Below are 16,645 nucleotides of genomic sequence, written 5' to 3'. Positions count from 1 at the left end.
GTGGTGCAGAACTAGCCACCCCCTTTAATTACCTTTTGAAATAATGTAATTGATATAATGTCTTATTAACATGACAACTTATTTATCTGTCTCAATATTTAATCTGTATGTTTCAGGAATGTAGAAAACCATACAGAATTGAATTGTATAAGAAGGTATGTATTGATAATGTCCATGTATCAGACAATCAGCTTATGTGGATAGCCTGCATTTAAGTTACACATACATATTATCTTTAAGACTTTATACAGAAAAAGGAACTATACAATATACATATGGGACTGACTTACTCGGGGCGATTCAATTGTTTTGGGCGCCCATATCTCCTTTCTAAAGTGACAGGAGCTATACAATCGTTTGCGTGAAAAGCCCCACCCTGATAGCGACGTCCGCATTCTCGCTCCCCAAGGTGCCCGGGATTAGCCACTTTAAATGACTGCATCCATGCTAAGTGCCAATTAAGGCGCCCAAAAGATGGGCAGTTGCAGTTAAGGTGCCCAAAAGCCCTACTTTGGGTGGATTCCTGCTCTCACCTCAGGAGGGTGTGTTTATTCAGATATACACGATAAGTGATGGCCGTCCAAAACAATTTATTAGCTCCCGGTCATTTTAGACAGGACCTACGGGCTCAAAAAACAACTTATAGAAACCCAGGTCACTGGAAGACCCAGGTCCGGTGTGAACGGTGAAGACCCGGGAATAACCAGGGTCCATCGGCAAGTGTGAAATGGGGTAAGTACTGAAACCCCGGCTTCAACCAGAGTTCAGTGTCCAGGGTCCGAGTCGGGTTACAACAGGGGTTTCTGTCTGAGTGACATAACATATGCCTATTAAAGGCATAAATATAAAATCAACACAGTGTAATTGCCAGGGACACATTTCCGGCAAAAGTTGATGTCATCTGCAGGCACACCGAACAACAAATAAGATAGTTTTCTTAAAACGCAGGTCTAAAAACCCGGGTTAGATTCGTTAACACTAGAGGCAACCCAGGTCGCATCGGGACAAACCCTGGTACAGAGCAGGGTCATGGACCCAGGGCTTCGACCTGTTTCTGTTCACAAACAGCCAAAACCCGGGCTGATCCCCTTTATGGTCAAAAATCTGGGTTTCTGCTGTGTGTCTGAAAGGGATATAAGTCATAAGTGATGGAGTAGAGCAGAAAGATCAGCTTCCAAAAGGTTAATCTGCAGCACTTGTTCCATACTTGCCTACTATCAGGAATATCAGGATTAAAAAATGACAAGTAATCAGTCACTGTAATAGCTATCGTATAATGGGCCTGAATCAGAGCCGGATGCTCTGACAGAGCGCTCGCTCTGAATCAGGGCCGGCCTTCTGTTTTTTTAGAGCGGCCTCCTGGCCGCTCACACAGCTGTGGGTGACCACCCACAGCTATAGCGAGCGGCCAGGTAGATGGTCGCGATGGGCAAGACCATCGCGACCATCGGGCTTGTGACAAGACCCTTGTGGTAGGGTCTCGTTGCTGCAAGCCATAGAGTGCTTTCGGCTCTACCAGAGCCAAAAGCACTTCCACTGACATCACTTGTGATGTCAGTGGGGCCGGCCCCAGACGGTAGGCGTTCCCATGGGAACGCCTCCGTCTGGGCAGCCATGCCCCCCCGGCACGCCCAACAAAGGGGGCGTGCTGTCACTCAACATCGACAGCACGCCCCCTTTGGTAAGAGACCCGGAGCGACGGTTTGCCCGTCGCTATCCGGGTCTCGCGCATGCGCACGACGGTTCGGCTCCGTCGTGCACATGCGCACTAGGCCACCATCGACCCGCTTGAAAGCGGGTCTGAATCAGGCCCTATGTTTAAAACCTAAAACAGTAGGAAGCCCATAACTTTAGTTCCTGATGCGATAGGCCAATTTGGAGTTCAGATTGGGGGGCCTATTCATCAAATGATAAGTGGCCTGGTAACCATCCTAATTTCCGCATATTTAGATTACCAGGCCATTCATCATCAGGGGTCCGTCCCCCTGATATTCAGCAAACTCCAAAAACTGCGAAGGGAGGAGGTAAATAACGCAGCTACATCTGTAGCTGCGATACTAACCAAGGGGTCAGCTGCTTTTCGGAGCAGCTGTCCCCGCACCGGAGCAATGATGAATTGTGCAAAGTTTCCTCGCTGCGAGTTGGATACTTAAATATCCCTTGCAGTGAATAAGCCCCTGGGAACAGAAGTTAGTCAAGAACACTTGGATTTTCCTCAGTTGCTGACAATTACTATTTTTTTGTTGTCTAGTGTTATCAGTGTGTTCTTCTCACTTACCACCTAGTGCTTTGAGACCACAAGTGACTTACGGGTTTCAAAAAGGAATGTTGAATATTCTACAAAGTATGAGGCCAGAGTTAGATCAAAACCCAATGGAAACTACTTTAAAGGATCGTGGAGCTCGTGGAGTAAAACAATCGGATTTGAAACTGACCCAGAGACAATGAAGAATGATTCAGGTAAGGTAATTGCAGCGTATGGGGTGTTGGTAACTAGGTGTCCATAATTATTATTTGTGTTGAAAATATTGTAGATTCGGAGGTGGACACTAATGTCGACGCGACTGTGCTCTGCAGCGCCACTTTATGCTAATAAAACAACCGATTAAATTAGTATAGAGACACCCACCGGCTGATGTGCTAATCCACCGCTTTGCAAATGAAGACGCCCCATCGGCCGAACATTGGTCGCACCAGCCGTATTGAGGCGCAGGATGTCCCTCTGAATATGGCTGCCAAATTCAATGCAATGGCGGAAAGTCCCCTGGACCCCAGAATAGTAGGCGGCTCTCCTGCATTCTGCCACTTCCTAGTGAAGTGGGCACTATGGGAGTAGGCAAGTGTGAACTGATCATTCATGAACTACCCATCACTACACAGAAGAACAGCCCCTAAACATAAAGCCAGCCGCAGGAGTCTGGCACTGTGCGGCCGCCCACCAGTGCCTGTTCTCCCGCCAATGCCCGTCTCCTGCCCAGGCATATAGGCTTGATGCAGCTTGCCAGTAACAGCTGGCACCCCCGGGCCCATGAAGTGTGTACTGCTGCTGCGGCCGGTAAGAGCCGCGATCCCCCGCTGCTGGCCAGTAACAGCCCACACCTTTCCCGGGCCTCCGTAGCGTGCACTGCGGCCGGTAACAGCCACGACCCGCAGCCGCTGGCCAGTAACAGACACAACCCCCCTCGGGCCACAATGGCTTGCAGGGGAGCCGCAGCCTCCTCGCGCACAGCTCTCACCGACCGGGCCGGGTGACGTACTGCTCTTTGCTCCGTCACTGTCAGTCCCATCTCCTGATAGAAGCGGCGGTAAGGTGGCACTTGCCTCAGCCTAATATTATGTCATAGAAGAACATACTTTAGTACATTGCTTTATAATAGTACATTGTATATAACATATTTTGTGTAAGTGACTGTTTTCTGCAGCAGGGGCCTAGGTGTTTGTTTTTTCCCTATGGGTGCCAATGTACAGTATGTTTTTTTCATGCAAAGCTTATGTAATTTATTTATTTCCTGCAGGGGCCTAAGTGTTTGGTTTCTTCCTATGGGTGCCAATGTGTTTTGTTTTTATGCCAAGCTCATGTAACTTATATATATCCTGCGGGGGCCTATGTGTTTGATTTTTTCCTTATGGATGCCAATGTGTATGTTTAAGAGGAGTGAGAGTTGCAACGGGTGAGAGATGGATGCATTACCCCCCCTCCCATTTTGAGTAGCAACATCCCGCATGACATGTAGCCATGCCCACGTTTTTTGCGTTTGCCAGCGCATCTCCATAACGCCACTTCAAAATTCCCACTTCGACTACTGCCCAGGACCGTGTGGCCCTTCAACTGGCCATGATAGAAATTGGGTTTAGTTGTAACAAATGCCTTTTTCCTATGTATTTTGCCGAGTCTATACCACTGACTGTATTGCATACAGAATGCTTTGTACTGGCACTTGCTGGCGTTACTGAAATTGCGCATGTAAAGTACAATATAAGTGAAACCTGTTATTTATATATTTATTTTTCTTTGTCGTTTTTCCAAAAGGGGATTTACTCCTGGTCACATTAAGCATGACTATTGTACTGGTCCTGCTGGCTACAGCCATATTGATTGCAGTATTTTGGAAAAGAAGGTAATAATACATATAATAATAAGTTAATAAGTAAAATAAGGAAAACTGTTCTTATTTATGTGGATGCTTTTTAATAGAAAGTAAGATTGTTATCCAAAATTAATGTTAATGAAAAAGATAAGTATTTTTCCATAAGCTCTAATGATTTGGAATTGCATACAGTACGTGCATAGCTTCACCTGTGTGTCCCTGATGGTAGACTAAAGGTAAACGTTGGGAAATAATTCAGCGTACATACTGTGAGTCACACAATGTGCCCTCTGAAGGCACCAGATTGCAGTCAATGGGAACTGGTGGAAAATCAAGTTTGCCGATTACCATAATCTAGTGTCTGGTCATTGGCCGACACTAATTGGCGCCTCATATTGGGGTATTCAATCAGTGGCGATGTGGAGCTACGCACATCACTGCTAATTACGTTACCCCAACGCCTGAGATTTTTCCTGTGGGGTACGAGGAAAAATCATGGATGTTGCTGGTCGCAAGGTGCCAGAGAAAGGGTTGGAATGCCGGCCCCTCGCAACCGTTGCTTTCATTGAATAACACTGTGTAGGCTTCTCATCACAAGTTTAGATATGCAATACGGAGTTGATGCCGAGAGTATGCATGTACGAGCGATGTATATCGTACACAACTCATGTGCATTTCCGCTTGTGGCTGAACGGGGTTTATAACGGGGTGTTCATACAAAGGCCAAGTGCTCACAAAGGGTGGGATGCGCTAAGCATCGCATCCGCGATGCGGTATATCCCGCCTCTCATTGGGTTGATTACCGCGGTATGTACTTAGAATATCGCTATCGGACCCCTGATAATGAATGGCCTGGTAATCTAAATATGCGGAAACTAGGATGGTTACCAGGCCACTTATCATTTGATGAATAGGCCCCCAATCCGAACTCCAAATTGGCATATCGCTCTCCCGATAAGAGATGTCCTTTGCTATGCTCGTGGATAGAGGGACTTCTGGGTTTAACACACAGAACTCCCACTGGTGTCTTTCTACGCATTGCAGGAGGATGCAGGCCATAGTGGGAGATGGGAGGGATCCGATTGGATCCCTCTCACAGGAGGTGTCCCGAAAAGAAGTCCATAGGTTTCTATCGGGTAACGCAACCTGAAGATGGCATTACCTACTACCGGGACAATGCATTCCGGTGCTTTGTACATATGGGGTATGCGGTAAAACGCATTTTATGGCATTTTTTACACCCTAATGATAACGGCTATGTAACCAAGTGCATGGAAAAAATGCATAAATTCACTTTGCCCTGTATGCTAATTCTCACTATTTGCACCACCCCCTTCATGCAATACCAGTGTAATTACCGCCAACTTGCATTTTTACTCTTCATTGTCCTCTGGGCCTGATTCAGACCCAGTCGCAAACGGGTCGATGGTGGCCCACAGCGCATGCCGGAGCCGGCTCCGTCATGCACATGCACGAGATCCGGATAGCGACGGGCAATCCGTCGCTCTGGGTCTCGCCCCAAAGGGGGCGAGCTGTCGATGTTGAGTGACAGCTCGCCCCCTTTGGTGGGCGGGCCGGGGGGGTGGCTGCCCAAATGGAGGCGTTCCCATGTGAACGCCTGCCGTTTGGGGGCGGCCCCACTGACATCACGAGTGGAAAGATTCCGGCTCTGTTAGAGCTGAAATCTCTCTGGGGCTTGCGGCCAAGAGACCCTACCACAAGGGTCTCGTCACAAGCCCGATGGTCTTGACCATCGCAACCATCAACCTGGCCGCACAAAAAAACAAAAAACACGCTGATTCAGAGCAAGCGCTCTTTCAGAGATCGTCCGGCTCTGAATCAGGGCCTCTCTGTTTTTTGTACCTTTTCCTCTGACGCTGTAAAAGTCACATAAGTTCCTATGGGAATCCTGTGTTTTTCAGTATTATAGTGGGATCTATTACAGCTTGCTGGCAGAAAAGACACGTCTTGGGTCTCTGATCACCTCAGATTTCCCTTTCGGACTTAGAAGCGTTGGGTCCTTTTCCATAATCTGTACGTAGCGATCATTCTTAAATGTAGAGACCATGACTAGAGTCCACAGAGCGTCCACTTAGTCCCCCAGCCACACTAGAACCACATGGTGTCATTAACATCCAGTTATGATGGACCCGGATGCTCATTTCAGTGTGCAGTTTCCAGCTTTACTGCATGTATAGAAGCACCCAGTAGGAGATACCATACGTGTCTCTTATTAAATGTAATTCTAACCGTGCAACTGGCATGTGGCATTAAGATGTATCTACTAGCTAATAGCAATATATGCTTTGGATGATTTGGGATTCGAGGCTAGGAGTGATCACAATTTTTTTCAACAATCCTTTTAAATTTCATAAAGAAAATATAAACTTTTTTTATTCAAATAAAATGAAAAAGAAAACGTGATATAAAAATGTATATTAGCCAATAAACTAACAATTCACTCTGAATTTTGCTTTTCCAGTATAAAGTCTCTGGTGTGGCCAGAAATTCCAGATCACAAAAGTACACTGGAGAAATTATGTAAGGCACAAAAAAAGGTACGTGTTATTACGGTATCCGGTGACCGGCCGTACGGTGTACCTCAAATGGAATGCTCATGTTATTCATCCACTGGATAAGAGAGTTAATCAAAACGCATACAGCTAAGAAAGTAATTTAAGGACTGTTTGCATAAACTACTGGGCAAATCTCTTGGATATAAAAAAAAAATTCCCTGGTGATCCGGCATTTTATCTATGGCGTACCTATAGATCTTTTGGCCTTGGGGACCTCTAGCCCCAGATTTGGTGAGACCCTGAAGTAGGGATGGCCATCGACCATGGATGATTCATAATCATCGATGGTTTATGGCCAATGTCGAATGCTTTTGCCATTGATGGGGAGAACCAGATGGTTTCCGTCCATCGATGTCTATGCATAACCGAATGGTTTGGGTTTTTTTTACAAGATGCCGGGACTAGGAGCATAGCTTCGCCCCCGGCACCCGCGAAGCCCAACCCCCAGGTTCTGGTTGGCCCACGAGCCAGTCAGTCATAAAACAGGGATGACCATCAGTTGCTGACCATCGATGGTCATCCATTGAATAATTCGTAGCCATCTATGGCTAATTGTTATTTTGCCATCGATAGTAACCATCAATGGTAACACCACGGATGGACATCCCTACCCTGAAGACTCACGGTACTTCCCTGCAGCCAGCACAAAAAAAATCCAATGTAAATGAGATCTAAGAGCGTCTGACAAGTCAGCTCCTACTACACTCACCTTATATACAGTATATAGATGTCCGGTCCCTTTTTGGCCAAGGAGCAGCCAATGTGAGTTACCACAATTTGTTGAGCCCCCCTATTTCTTATACTTTGTAAACCGATTTGTGGGATAGTCATCATTCTATTTTCCTCTACCTTGGCTGCCATTCCCATTTGTGTTGGAAGAAAAAACATCCTTGCTTATTATCTCCACCCTGGGACGTAACTGGGGGTGCATGAGCAGTGCTCACGCCGGGGACGCAGGGTCATCGCTGCCCCTTGGCACCTACATTTGGCTTGCCGGGTGCATGGAATGACACCCTGCAGCCTGTAGAGCTGAGTTGCTACAGAGTTGGACCCTCCTGCATGAAACCTTAGAGCGCACCGGGCACTGGCCTTCTTTATGGTCCCTGCGGCCCACCTCCCCAGTGTGATACCTGCTATGGCACCGCAACCAAAATGTTGTATCATAGAAGGTCTGCCATCGTAAACACTGTAGCATGTGACCTAAGAATAAATATGATGCAGAATCTTACCCATTGGCATATCCATAATAGTTGCTGAGCCTGGGGTTAACATGGGCATTTGGGTCAAGGAGTACCCTCACCGCACACCCTGCACCCATTGCATTTACTTACCTGCCCATCCTGTCAGCCGCCTGTGCCGTTATTCCAATGATTTCTTAGGAGGTATGGTGCCAGCTCCATCATGCCATGATAATGACATCCACGCCTATTAAGCCATTTAGCAGAGCAGGGGGTATATTTATTAAAGCTTCAAAAACGGGCCAAGTGGTTCTTCTTATCTGCCGTAAAATTCTATGTTTCTATGTAAGTGGTGATGTTGCCAACCAATCAGATTCTGTGCATCATTTTCTAGAATGCAATAGAGAAGTGAAAGCTAGACTCTGATAGGTTGCTATGGGCAACATCACCACTTGTCTGTTTTAGAAGCTTTCGTAAATCTACCCCCTCAGGTGTGTGGGTAGTTTGCGCGAGCGACAGAATGTTTCTAAACACTTTAAGAAATTACTTTTTAGTCCAAAGAAGCTTTGTGTCTTCCACAGTAATATGTCTAAACGTACTGCACTGCAAATCGCCCTATGCTAAAGTACATTTCATTTATCCAATACTGAAAATTGTTGATGGTATTTGGTTAATTGACATCATGTATGAATAATAATTATTATTTGTCATACAGGGTCTTCACATAAGCTTTAATCCTGATTATTTTGAGAATATGCCCATTAATAAAATAGATTACATGAAAGCACTCGTGAGCACAGAAGACGGTCTACAAATCAGTACGGACATCCTTATGGAGAAACCTCTTGAGGCGAATGCCTGCAATATCATCTCATCTCCAGAGGAGGGCGGAAGAACAGCGATCACTACCACGACTCACAATGGCCTTTCAAGTCATGAGAATGCTACTGAGCCGCTTGGAGACAATTCATTGGGGAATCCTAATGTTAATGTTGCATTTCCGGCCAGTGCTAGTGTCTCTGAATGTACTCCGTCTAGTGACAATTGTACAGTAATGACAGGTCCCGGGGCAGGAAGTGTACCCACGTGTTCGGACGCAGTAAAACAGCCAAACAATGAATTCAAGAGATTATGCTGGGAAGATATTTATATTGCTATGTCAGCCTTCAAGACACCAAGCGCTGCTGTAAAACAGGTCCCACATAATATTTTCTAATGCTTTGCTGGCTCTCATTGGCTGGTGAGAGTTCCCTGTGTACACTAGATGCCCCCCTACCCGCTCAGGTGTTTACCCTCTGATGCTGCACCTCTAACCCCGCCTCCTTCCATCTTACCCTGTGTAAAGCTGCTCCTCCATGTTACACTGGGGGGCCAATATGTTAATAGTTTTCTCTAATATATATCAGCAGTAAGAAATAGTTTTAGTATGGTATGTATCAAAATTATGAAGTCAAATAAAGGGATAGTTTACGCTATCATTATATTTCCAGGTTCCGATCCAGCTGGGCATCTGAGCATGTTCGGTCCCCTTAGGTCTCTAGCCAGCCCCCATCTGCTGTGGGTCATTACCGCAAAGGGTCAATCAAAACAGTATTTCTCATGACGTGCTAAGTAGCACTGGCTCAGTAATAAATTGTCCCTGGGATTTGTTTTTTTAAATGTTGGAAATAATGATATAGAGAAATGTTATATATATATAGTACTGCTGTGCCAAGATATAGATATATTTTAAATTACATACCAGATACCGTAAATACACGAACACTGCTAGGCAGACAACAGCGGGGGCAGTTATAATCTTAAGGGGCCTATCCGTTAGACGACGACTCTTTGAACGATCCGACCAAAACCAGGAGGTTTTGTCGGATTGTTCAGAAAGTCGTCTAATGGATAGCCGGCAAGGACCAGCGATGCGCGTGCACGCTGGGTCCTTGCTTGACCCCGACTATCTGTGGAACATGTCCGTCAACCCAACGGCGATCGTCAGGTTCCACGTGTTCCCTGATAGGAGGTCGGTCTCCTGCACTGAATGACGTTCAGTGAACGCCGTTCAGTGCGGGCACCGCACCTGGCGACCTGAAGGACTGAACGCTAGTCGTTCAGTTTTTCAGGTCGCCTAATGGATAGGCCCCTTAAGAGTGTCATTGTAGAACAGGTCACTGCTTTGAATCTGGATTTATATGTATGTGTATGTACAGTATGCCCCCCACTCTGTCTGGCCTCGTCCCCCGCTGTCACGGCTCCATTTCAGCTGCTCCGGCCCCTCGCTCCGTCCAGCCCGTTCAAGCCACGCCCGGGTGCTATACTTAGGGGACTATGTTTTTCTTTATTAAATGATAATGCTGCTCTAATGATATCTGCTGATTCCACATATATTATGCAGTTTTAATATTTAAATGCTTTATACTACTTTGGATCATATACCTCTATTTTGTGTACTGATATTGTTGCTAAGAATGTATTGCACCCTATTATGAATGTAATATGCAGATGAAAGTAAAATGAAATGTATCTGTTTAAAAAATGAACTTATTTATGACTTTACAAGACATATTCATTTACAGAAATATTTACTGTTGTTGGAGATAATGTGTCCTGCTGGGTGTTGTGAGCTGTTTATTAGTCAGTGAAAAACAAAAATCATTGGCCCTCATTCAGAGCCGTTCGCTATTTGCGGTCGTTCGTTTAAAAACAAGGGGTGGCTATTCAAATGATCCGTACGCACATTGCAGTCTGTTCACACCTCTAAGTCTGAACGAGCGAGCAAAACATACGCTCGTTTATTTCTTAAAAACGCCCCCTGGCCGCTCGCATCCTACGTCATGTCCGCTATTTATTAGATTAATCGAGTACATCGACCAGCGTATGAACTGCTCGCTATTCTTGTGGTTGGTGTTTGCTACCACAAATTTGCGAGCAGTTCTGGCTATAAAATAACCCAGTGACGTGAACAATGACGCTGCTGTTTTAAATATACACACCCATAAAACGCCCGTTTTGACCTTTAAGCACGCCTGCGTTCGGATCTCCACTCCCCATTTTCAAGCACCTTCCCCTGTTACCACCCACATACGCCTCATTCTGTCATTCAAAATAGCAGGCACTCGCTATATTGCGTACCAACGATTTTCGGCCGCACTGACTGGTTCGCGCATGCGTACTAAAAACCGTACGCATGCGCAGATGTGCAAACATCGCTCGGAACGAGCGTACTGCCGCTAACGAGCGGCTCTGAATGAGGGCCATTGATATTGCACAAAAAAATTAGATGTATAAGGATCCGCTGCAATACCAGCTACAGATGACAGGTGGCAGTGCACAGTCAACACTGACAACTACACATTAAGGATGGCCAGAGGTGGGTAAACCATCGATGATACTATTGGTGGTTAACCTTGATGGTGTCTAACCATCGGCAGAATATCATTGATGGTTTTGCCTACCAATGGTCAGCCCTGCTCTAATAATCACTGGGCAGCAGGCCAATCAAATTTTGGGGGTGGGGCTTAGCAGCTCTTGCATGCATGGATGCGATCGAAATGCATACTCCCTCATTTGCATGTGCCCATTTCTTAAGCATGCACAATGCAGACATGCAAGATAAGCTCCGCAAACAGGCATTTGTTCAACTCTGCCTAAGGCCTGTATAAGTTGACCTCCAGACCTTCTGCATATTCTGTGCTACTTGTCAGAAACAACTAGAAGAATCATTATCAACATGACCAAAGATGACCATTATCGTCTTCTGACTAAAATAGCAGGCCCTATTCACGCCAGAAGAGATCTGATTGCTCGGTCTGAGTGCATGGCCTCCCATATACTCATCCTGTTGCACAGTGTTCATGCTAAACGGCAGTATTGGCTTATGCAAGGCTAGCTTAAAGTGTCTTAAATACACAATGGGGCGCACATTTTAATATTCACAATCATGTAACCTATCTGTTCTTTAGGAACTTCATGATTACCGGAAAGGTCTCATGAATATTAGTCACACCTCATGAATATTATAGTCACACCTCATAATTATAGTCACACGTCATGAATATTAGTCACACCTCATGAATATTATAGTCACACCTCATGAATATTAGTCACACCTCATGAATATTAGTCACACCTCATGAATATTATAGTCACACCTCATGAATATTAGTCACACCTCATGAATATTATAGTCACACTTCATGAATATTAGTCACACCTCATGAATATTAGTCTGGTTGTGCCTCAATAATATCACTGGTTCCTAACAAATTGGTTTATCCTTAAAAATTGAAGCCTCAACATTCTTAAAATGAAATGACTACTTTTGCTGCACATTTGGCCATGTGCACGTGTACCCCGGGGTTTATTAGGAGAGGAGAGGGCCCGTGTGCAGTCTCTGCCCAGGGCATCCTCCTCTGTCCCTGGTGTCCAGCAGAGCACTGAGTGCCGCAGTAGGCTCTGGGTACTAGTCTGTACCCAGAGACTACTGCTCATGCCCAGGTCACTGGGGAAATGGAGCGGCAGCCATTTTCCCGGCGATATCCCTACTGCGCATGCACAAAGCGCCAAAAGTATGGCAGTGCCGGGCATTTTTAAGGTGATTTGTGTGGCGCTGCTACCGCCAACGGGGGACTCCGGAGAGGTAACTATAAAATATATGGGTGTAGGGTGTGCCCCCCCAGGGGTCCATGTGCACCGCACCCATTATAGATACGCCAATAAACTGCCTCACATAAAGCTATCCGGCATGCAGAGGTTCATTATGGCAGCAGCTACACAAATGTATAAATAAGACATGGCGTCACCAATTGTCAGTTTCAAGACAGTTATCACAATCAGGAAACAAAGAGATTCGTCTGTACGAATTGTGTCATAGTATCGGCAAGTGGGCGTCTCAATACAAATCTATGCGGCTGCAACATTTGCATAATTCTGCAAGACCGCTGCGTACGGGATCGCAGCTGAGCAGCCATTTGCATCCCCCACTGAATCAAACCCATAAGTCTAGTATTCGCAGATAAAACTCCTTTCACAGTCAAATGATTATCTGAGGTCACGTATCTTTAATACTACATATATCTTTATAAATGTGGCAATTTATTCTGAAATACAGCTTTAAGGCTATATTGGTCTTTACAAATAAAACTAAACGTGCAAAACATTATTTTTCTATGCTAGAAATGTTGATTTAAATTGATCTAAAATCGATCAACATCGATGTTGTGCTGCAGGAGCTAAATCACACATTTACTAACTGACAAATTTTGATATCGATTTTAAAGTGTTAGTAAATAGGATCTAGTCCCTGAAAAAACAACATCGACGTTGATTAATATAAATCAATCAAAAACGACCTTTAGTAAATGTACCCCTCAGTCTCCAGCCCAGTGCCGTCTCAGTGTAAAGCAGGAAGAGGTTACACACCCTTGAAAATATTTTTCACTTGGCTTTTGTAAACATTTGATCACCGCAAGAAAGTTTTACTCGTGCATTAAAGTAACCTCAATGAAGGCGCATAGGACTGGAAGTGAAGGGAAGCTGGATCAGGTTCCCGCAACACAATAATCAGCTTGCCTTATTATAAATAGTGCACACTGGGCCTGATTCAGAGCCGGATGCTATTTGCGCTCGTTCGTTCAGAAAAAGGGTCCGGCTATTTAAATTGAGCGCTCGCTCTTTGCGGTCTGTTGACGCCTCTATGTCTGAGCGAGCGAACTAAACATGCACTCGCTATTTTGTAAAGATGCCCCCTGGCCGCTCGCATCCTACGTCATCTCCGCTATTTATTAGATTAATCGAGTACATCGAAAGGCGTCTGAACTGCTCGCAGTGCTTGTGGTAGGATTTTCCTACCGCAATCATGCGAACAGTTCAGGCTAAGAAACAACCAAGTGACGTGGTCGATGACGCTGCTTTGTTAATTATGCACACCCTTAAAACGCCCGTTTTGACCGTTTGGCACGCCTGCGTTCGGATCACCACTCCCCATTTTCAAGCACCTTCCCCTGTTACCACCCACAAACGCCTCATCCTGTCACTCAATTTAGCAGGCACTCGCTATTTTGCGAGCGCTTGATTTCCGACCGACCGCAATGACTGGTTGGCACATGCGCATTAGGACCCATACGCATGCGCAGATGTGCGAACATCGCTCGGAGCGAATGAGCGGCTCTGAATCAGGCCCACTGTTCTCAAGGTTCTCACACTCACTTACAAAGCCCTCGCCCATTCCTCTCCCATTTACATCTCTAACCTCATCTCCCTCCACTCATCTGTCCGCCCCCTTCGCTCAACTAATACACGCCGCCTCTCATGCCAACTGATTACTTCCTCCCACTCCCGCCTCCAAGATTTTGCCCGTGCTGCTCCCGACCTTTGGAACTCTCTCCCTCTCCCTATCAGACTCTCCTCCTCTTTACAATCCTTCAAACGGGCTCTCAGGACCCACTACTTCATCAAAGCCTTCCAGCTCCCATCCTAACTTGCGGCTACATGCTCCTTCCTCCCTGTTTACTCCATCTGTGTCACACCTGTTTGTCTGCCCCTCCCCTTTAGAATGTAAGCTCTTACGAGCAAGGCCTCTACCCTCTTGTGCTTCTTCTTACTTTACTGTCATCTACTTCTTACCAACCACCAGGGCACCTAACACTTGTTTGCTTATGTTCTGATGCATATCTAGGTGTTATGGTCACTAATGTAGCAATGTATATTATCCATGTCCTATATTGTATATTGTACTGTAAGTCACTTGTCAAATTATTTGTTTATGTACTATGTAAGGCGCTGCGGAGCACTTGTGGCGCCATATAAATAAAGAATAATAATAATAACTGTCAACAGGATGACACAAGTGTCTCTTTTTTTTCCCCGCGGATAGAGAAAACCGAGACTTTGTTTTCGGTAGTCATATCTAGGGTGATAGTTGCCAACCTTGACTGAAATGTAGGAGAATGGACATATCACAAAAAAAAAATATCAGTTTAAATAAATAAAATACACAAAGAACAAGCATCAATCACCAGCAAATAATAATATAAAAAATAAAGCAAAAATACATAAATTATGGAAGCATCAAGGTCAGAATTTTGCCCACTCCCAATAGAACCCTTCCTCAATTGTAAAAATGGTGGCGATCCTATACCCATAACCTGTTCAGTAATCATCAGGCAGCTAACGCAGATTGAAGAGTAATGGTAGCTACAGAAGCCGGGGAGTTAATCATCTCTTGAACCAAGCATGTGGTTCTTAATGGCCTAATAGAGGGAAGGCAACGTCTGGCCCTCCAGCTACTCTGAAACTACACTTCCCAGCATGCTCTGCCACAGTTTTAGCAAGCCCCAACAGCAAAACTGTGCTAGGCAAGCTGGGATGTGTAGTTCCACAGCAGCTGGAGTGCCACAGGGCGCTTACACCTGGTTTATTATACTTGGGGACTGGAGGATAAAGGGGGGGCAGCATTTTTATATGAAATTCTCTCTTAAATGGCAAAAAAGAAAAAGAAAGTTATCATTTTTATAGCTACAATACCTGAAAAGTGTAAGACAGCTAAGACAAGCAATCGATAAGTATTTTTAAAAATCCTTCTTTGAACTAAAGGGGACCTCCAGCTAAATTGTGCCATTCATTGTGACTGGGCAGCAAAGAGACGTGTTTGGCCTGGTGAGAGGGCGTGACGTTATTGGATGGAAGCTAGCCGCGTGGAGCACCGATCTAATACTGTGATGCCCACTTCACCCGGGCACGCTCAACTACTGGGGAGCATCCCGGCCTATCACTATAAATAAAATGACTTGGCCAAGGGTATCGGATCTCATTTTAGGCCGTTTCCCAATGGTGTACTTAATGTATTTTTCCATGGCTTCCGTAGACTGGGCCTAATACGGAGTTGAACATAAAGCTATTAGTTGAGTGCGTCTTGCGTTTTTTTGCCATTGTGCATGATCCAGAACTGTGAGCACGCAAGTAAAGGCGATGCAATTCCATCGCAGCTTGGCCAATGATGTGGGACTGGCGGGTAACAGAGCAGTGATGGCGTGTGCATGCCCCTGCAGGCTACGCTAAGTTGGATATAAGCGTAAATACACCTATATTAATATAGGGTAGGTGCGAGTGTGCCCTAATGAGGATGATAATGACTAGTAGCAAACCGATCGCACCTACGTAGAACTTTGCATACCAGCGAATGTACAAATAATTTCCCTCTATGCTTTGTTGGAAACATCATGCACCCGATTTACTTGCAACTATGTATCAGGCCCAAGGTTAAACTACAGTAATGCATTCTAAACACCAATTCAAGTTCTTGCATGTAGACAGAGGATTAGTTTGTCTTTACTATCAAGCAAAACATTATTAAAGCAGATTTCGTTTCAACAAGGCACATGAACAGTCCGGAGCAAGTCCAAAATTCTTCAGCTAAAAGATCTTTGTCCTGATCTGGGGGGAGAAGAGAGTTTCAGCTTCATTTCCCGAAATCCATATTACAAAAAAAAAAAATCATATAACATAAATATTGGTTTGAGGGAGGATTCTTCTTCCTCTGCAGATGATCTTCTATAATGTCTTATGCAACCCAAGAAACTCATAAAACACGATATTAAAAAAATAAAATTATATATATATCACAATTTCCAGGCATTTTTCATCATCAGTACAAAATATACATCACTGTCAATCGATGCGCTAACTCCAGAATAATAGTTTAAAAATTCTTCTTTTGTTACCTGGAACGAGAGGTACAAAACGCAGAATTAATCTCCAGTAAGAGAGCGAATGAACGGCAAGAATATTATTAGCTTAATAATTCAAAGAGACTTTA

The 16,645-nt window shown here is 45.0% G+C and overlaps 2 protein-coding genes across 5 annotated transcripts in view; one reads left to right on the top strand and one right to left on the bottom strand.

Moving 5' to 3' along the window:
* The window catches only part of IL7R (interleukin 7 receptor), an 83,300-nt gene extending 73,753 nt beyond the window's left edge, over positions 1 to 9,547 (top strand). The window contains exons 6-10 of the mRNA XM_088447775.1: positions 117 to 155; positions 2,286 to 2,460; positions 4,031 to 4,118; positions 6,571 to 6,646; positions 8,558 to 9,547. Coding sequence (XP_088303901.1) covers positions 117 to 155; positions 2,286 to 2,460; positions 4,031 to 4,118; positions 6,571 to 6,646; positions 8,558 to 9,058 — 879 coding nt within the window. The 3' untranslated portion in view covers positions 9,059 to 9,547. The remainder of the gene's footprint in view (positions 1 to 116; positions 156 to 2,285; positions 2,461 to 4,030; positions 4,119 to 6,570; positions 6,647 to 8,557) is intronic.
* A 6,595-nt stretch (positions 9,548 to 16,142) lies between these two features.
* CAPSL (calcyphosine like) overlaps positions 16,143 to 16,645 on the bottom strand; it is a 34,496-nt gene continuing 33,993 nt past the window's right edge. For 2 of the 4 annotated variants that reach the window (XM_088447779.1, XM_088447781.1), the window contains exon 6: positions 16,461 to 16,550. Coding sequence is in view for 2 of the 4 variants with exons in the window: in XM_088447780.1 (XP_088303906.1) it covers positions 16,449 to 16,550 (102 nt within the window). In the remaining 2 variants the exon portion in view is untranslated. Of the gene's footprint in view, positions 16,551 to 16,645 lie in introns of all 4 variants that reach the window. The other 2 variants (XM_088447780.1, XM_088447782.1) reach the window with 2 other exon arrangements.

The sequence above is a fragment of the Taudactylus pleione genome, unplaced genomic scaffold (assembly GCF_031769625.1).
Source record: "Taudactylus pleione unplaced genomic scaffold, aTauple2 ptg000438l, whole genome shotgun sequence".
NCBI lineage: Eukaryota > Metazoa > Chordata > Amphibia > Anura > Myobatrachidae > Taudactylus > Taudactylus pleione.
Note: the sequence above shows the minus strand (reverse complement) of the source record. Positions and strands in the feature narration are given on the sequence as shown.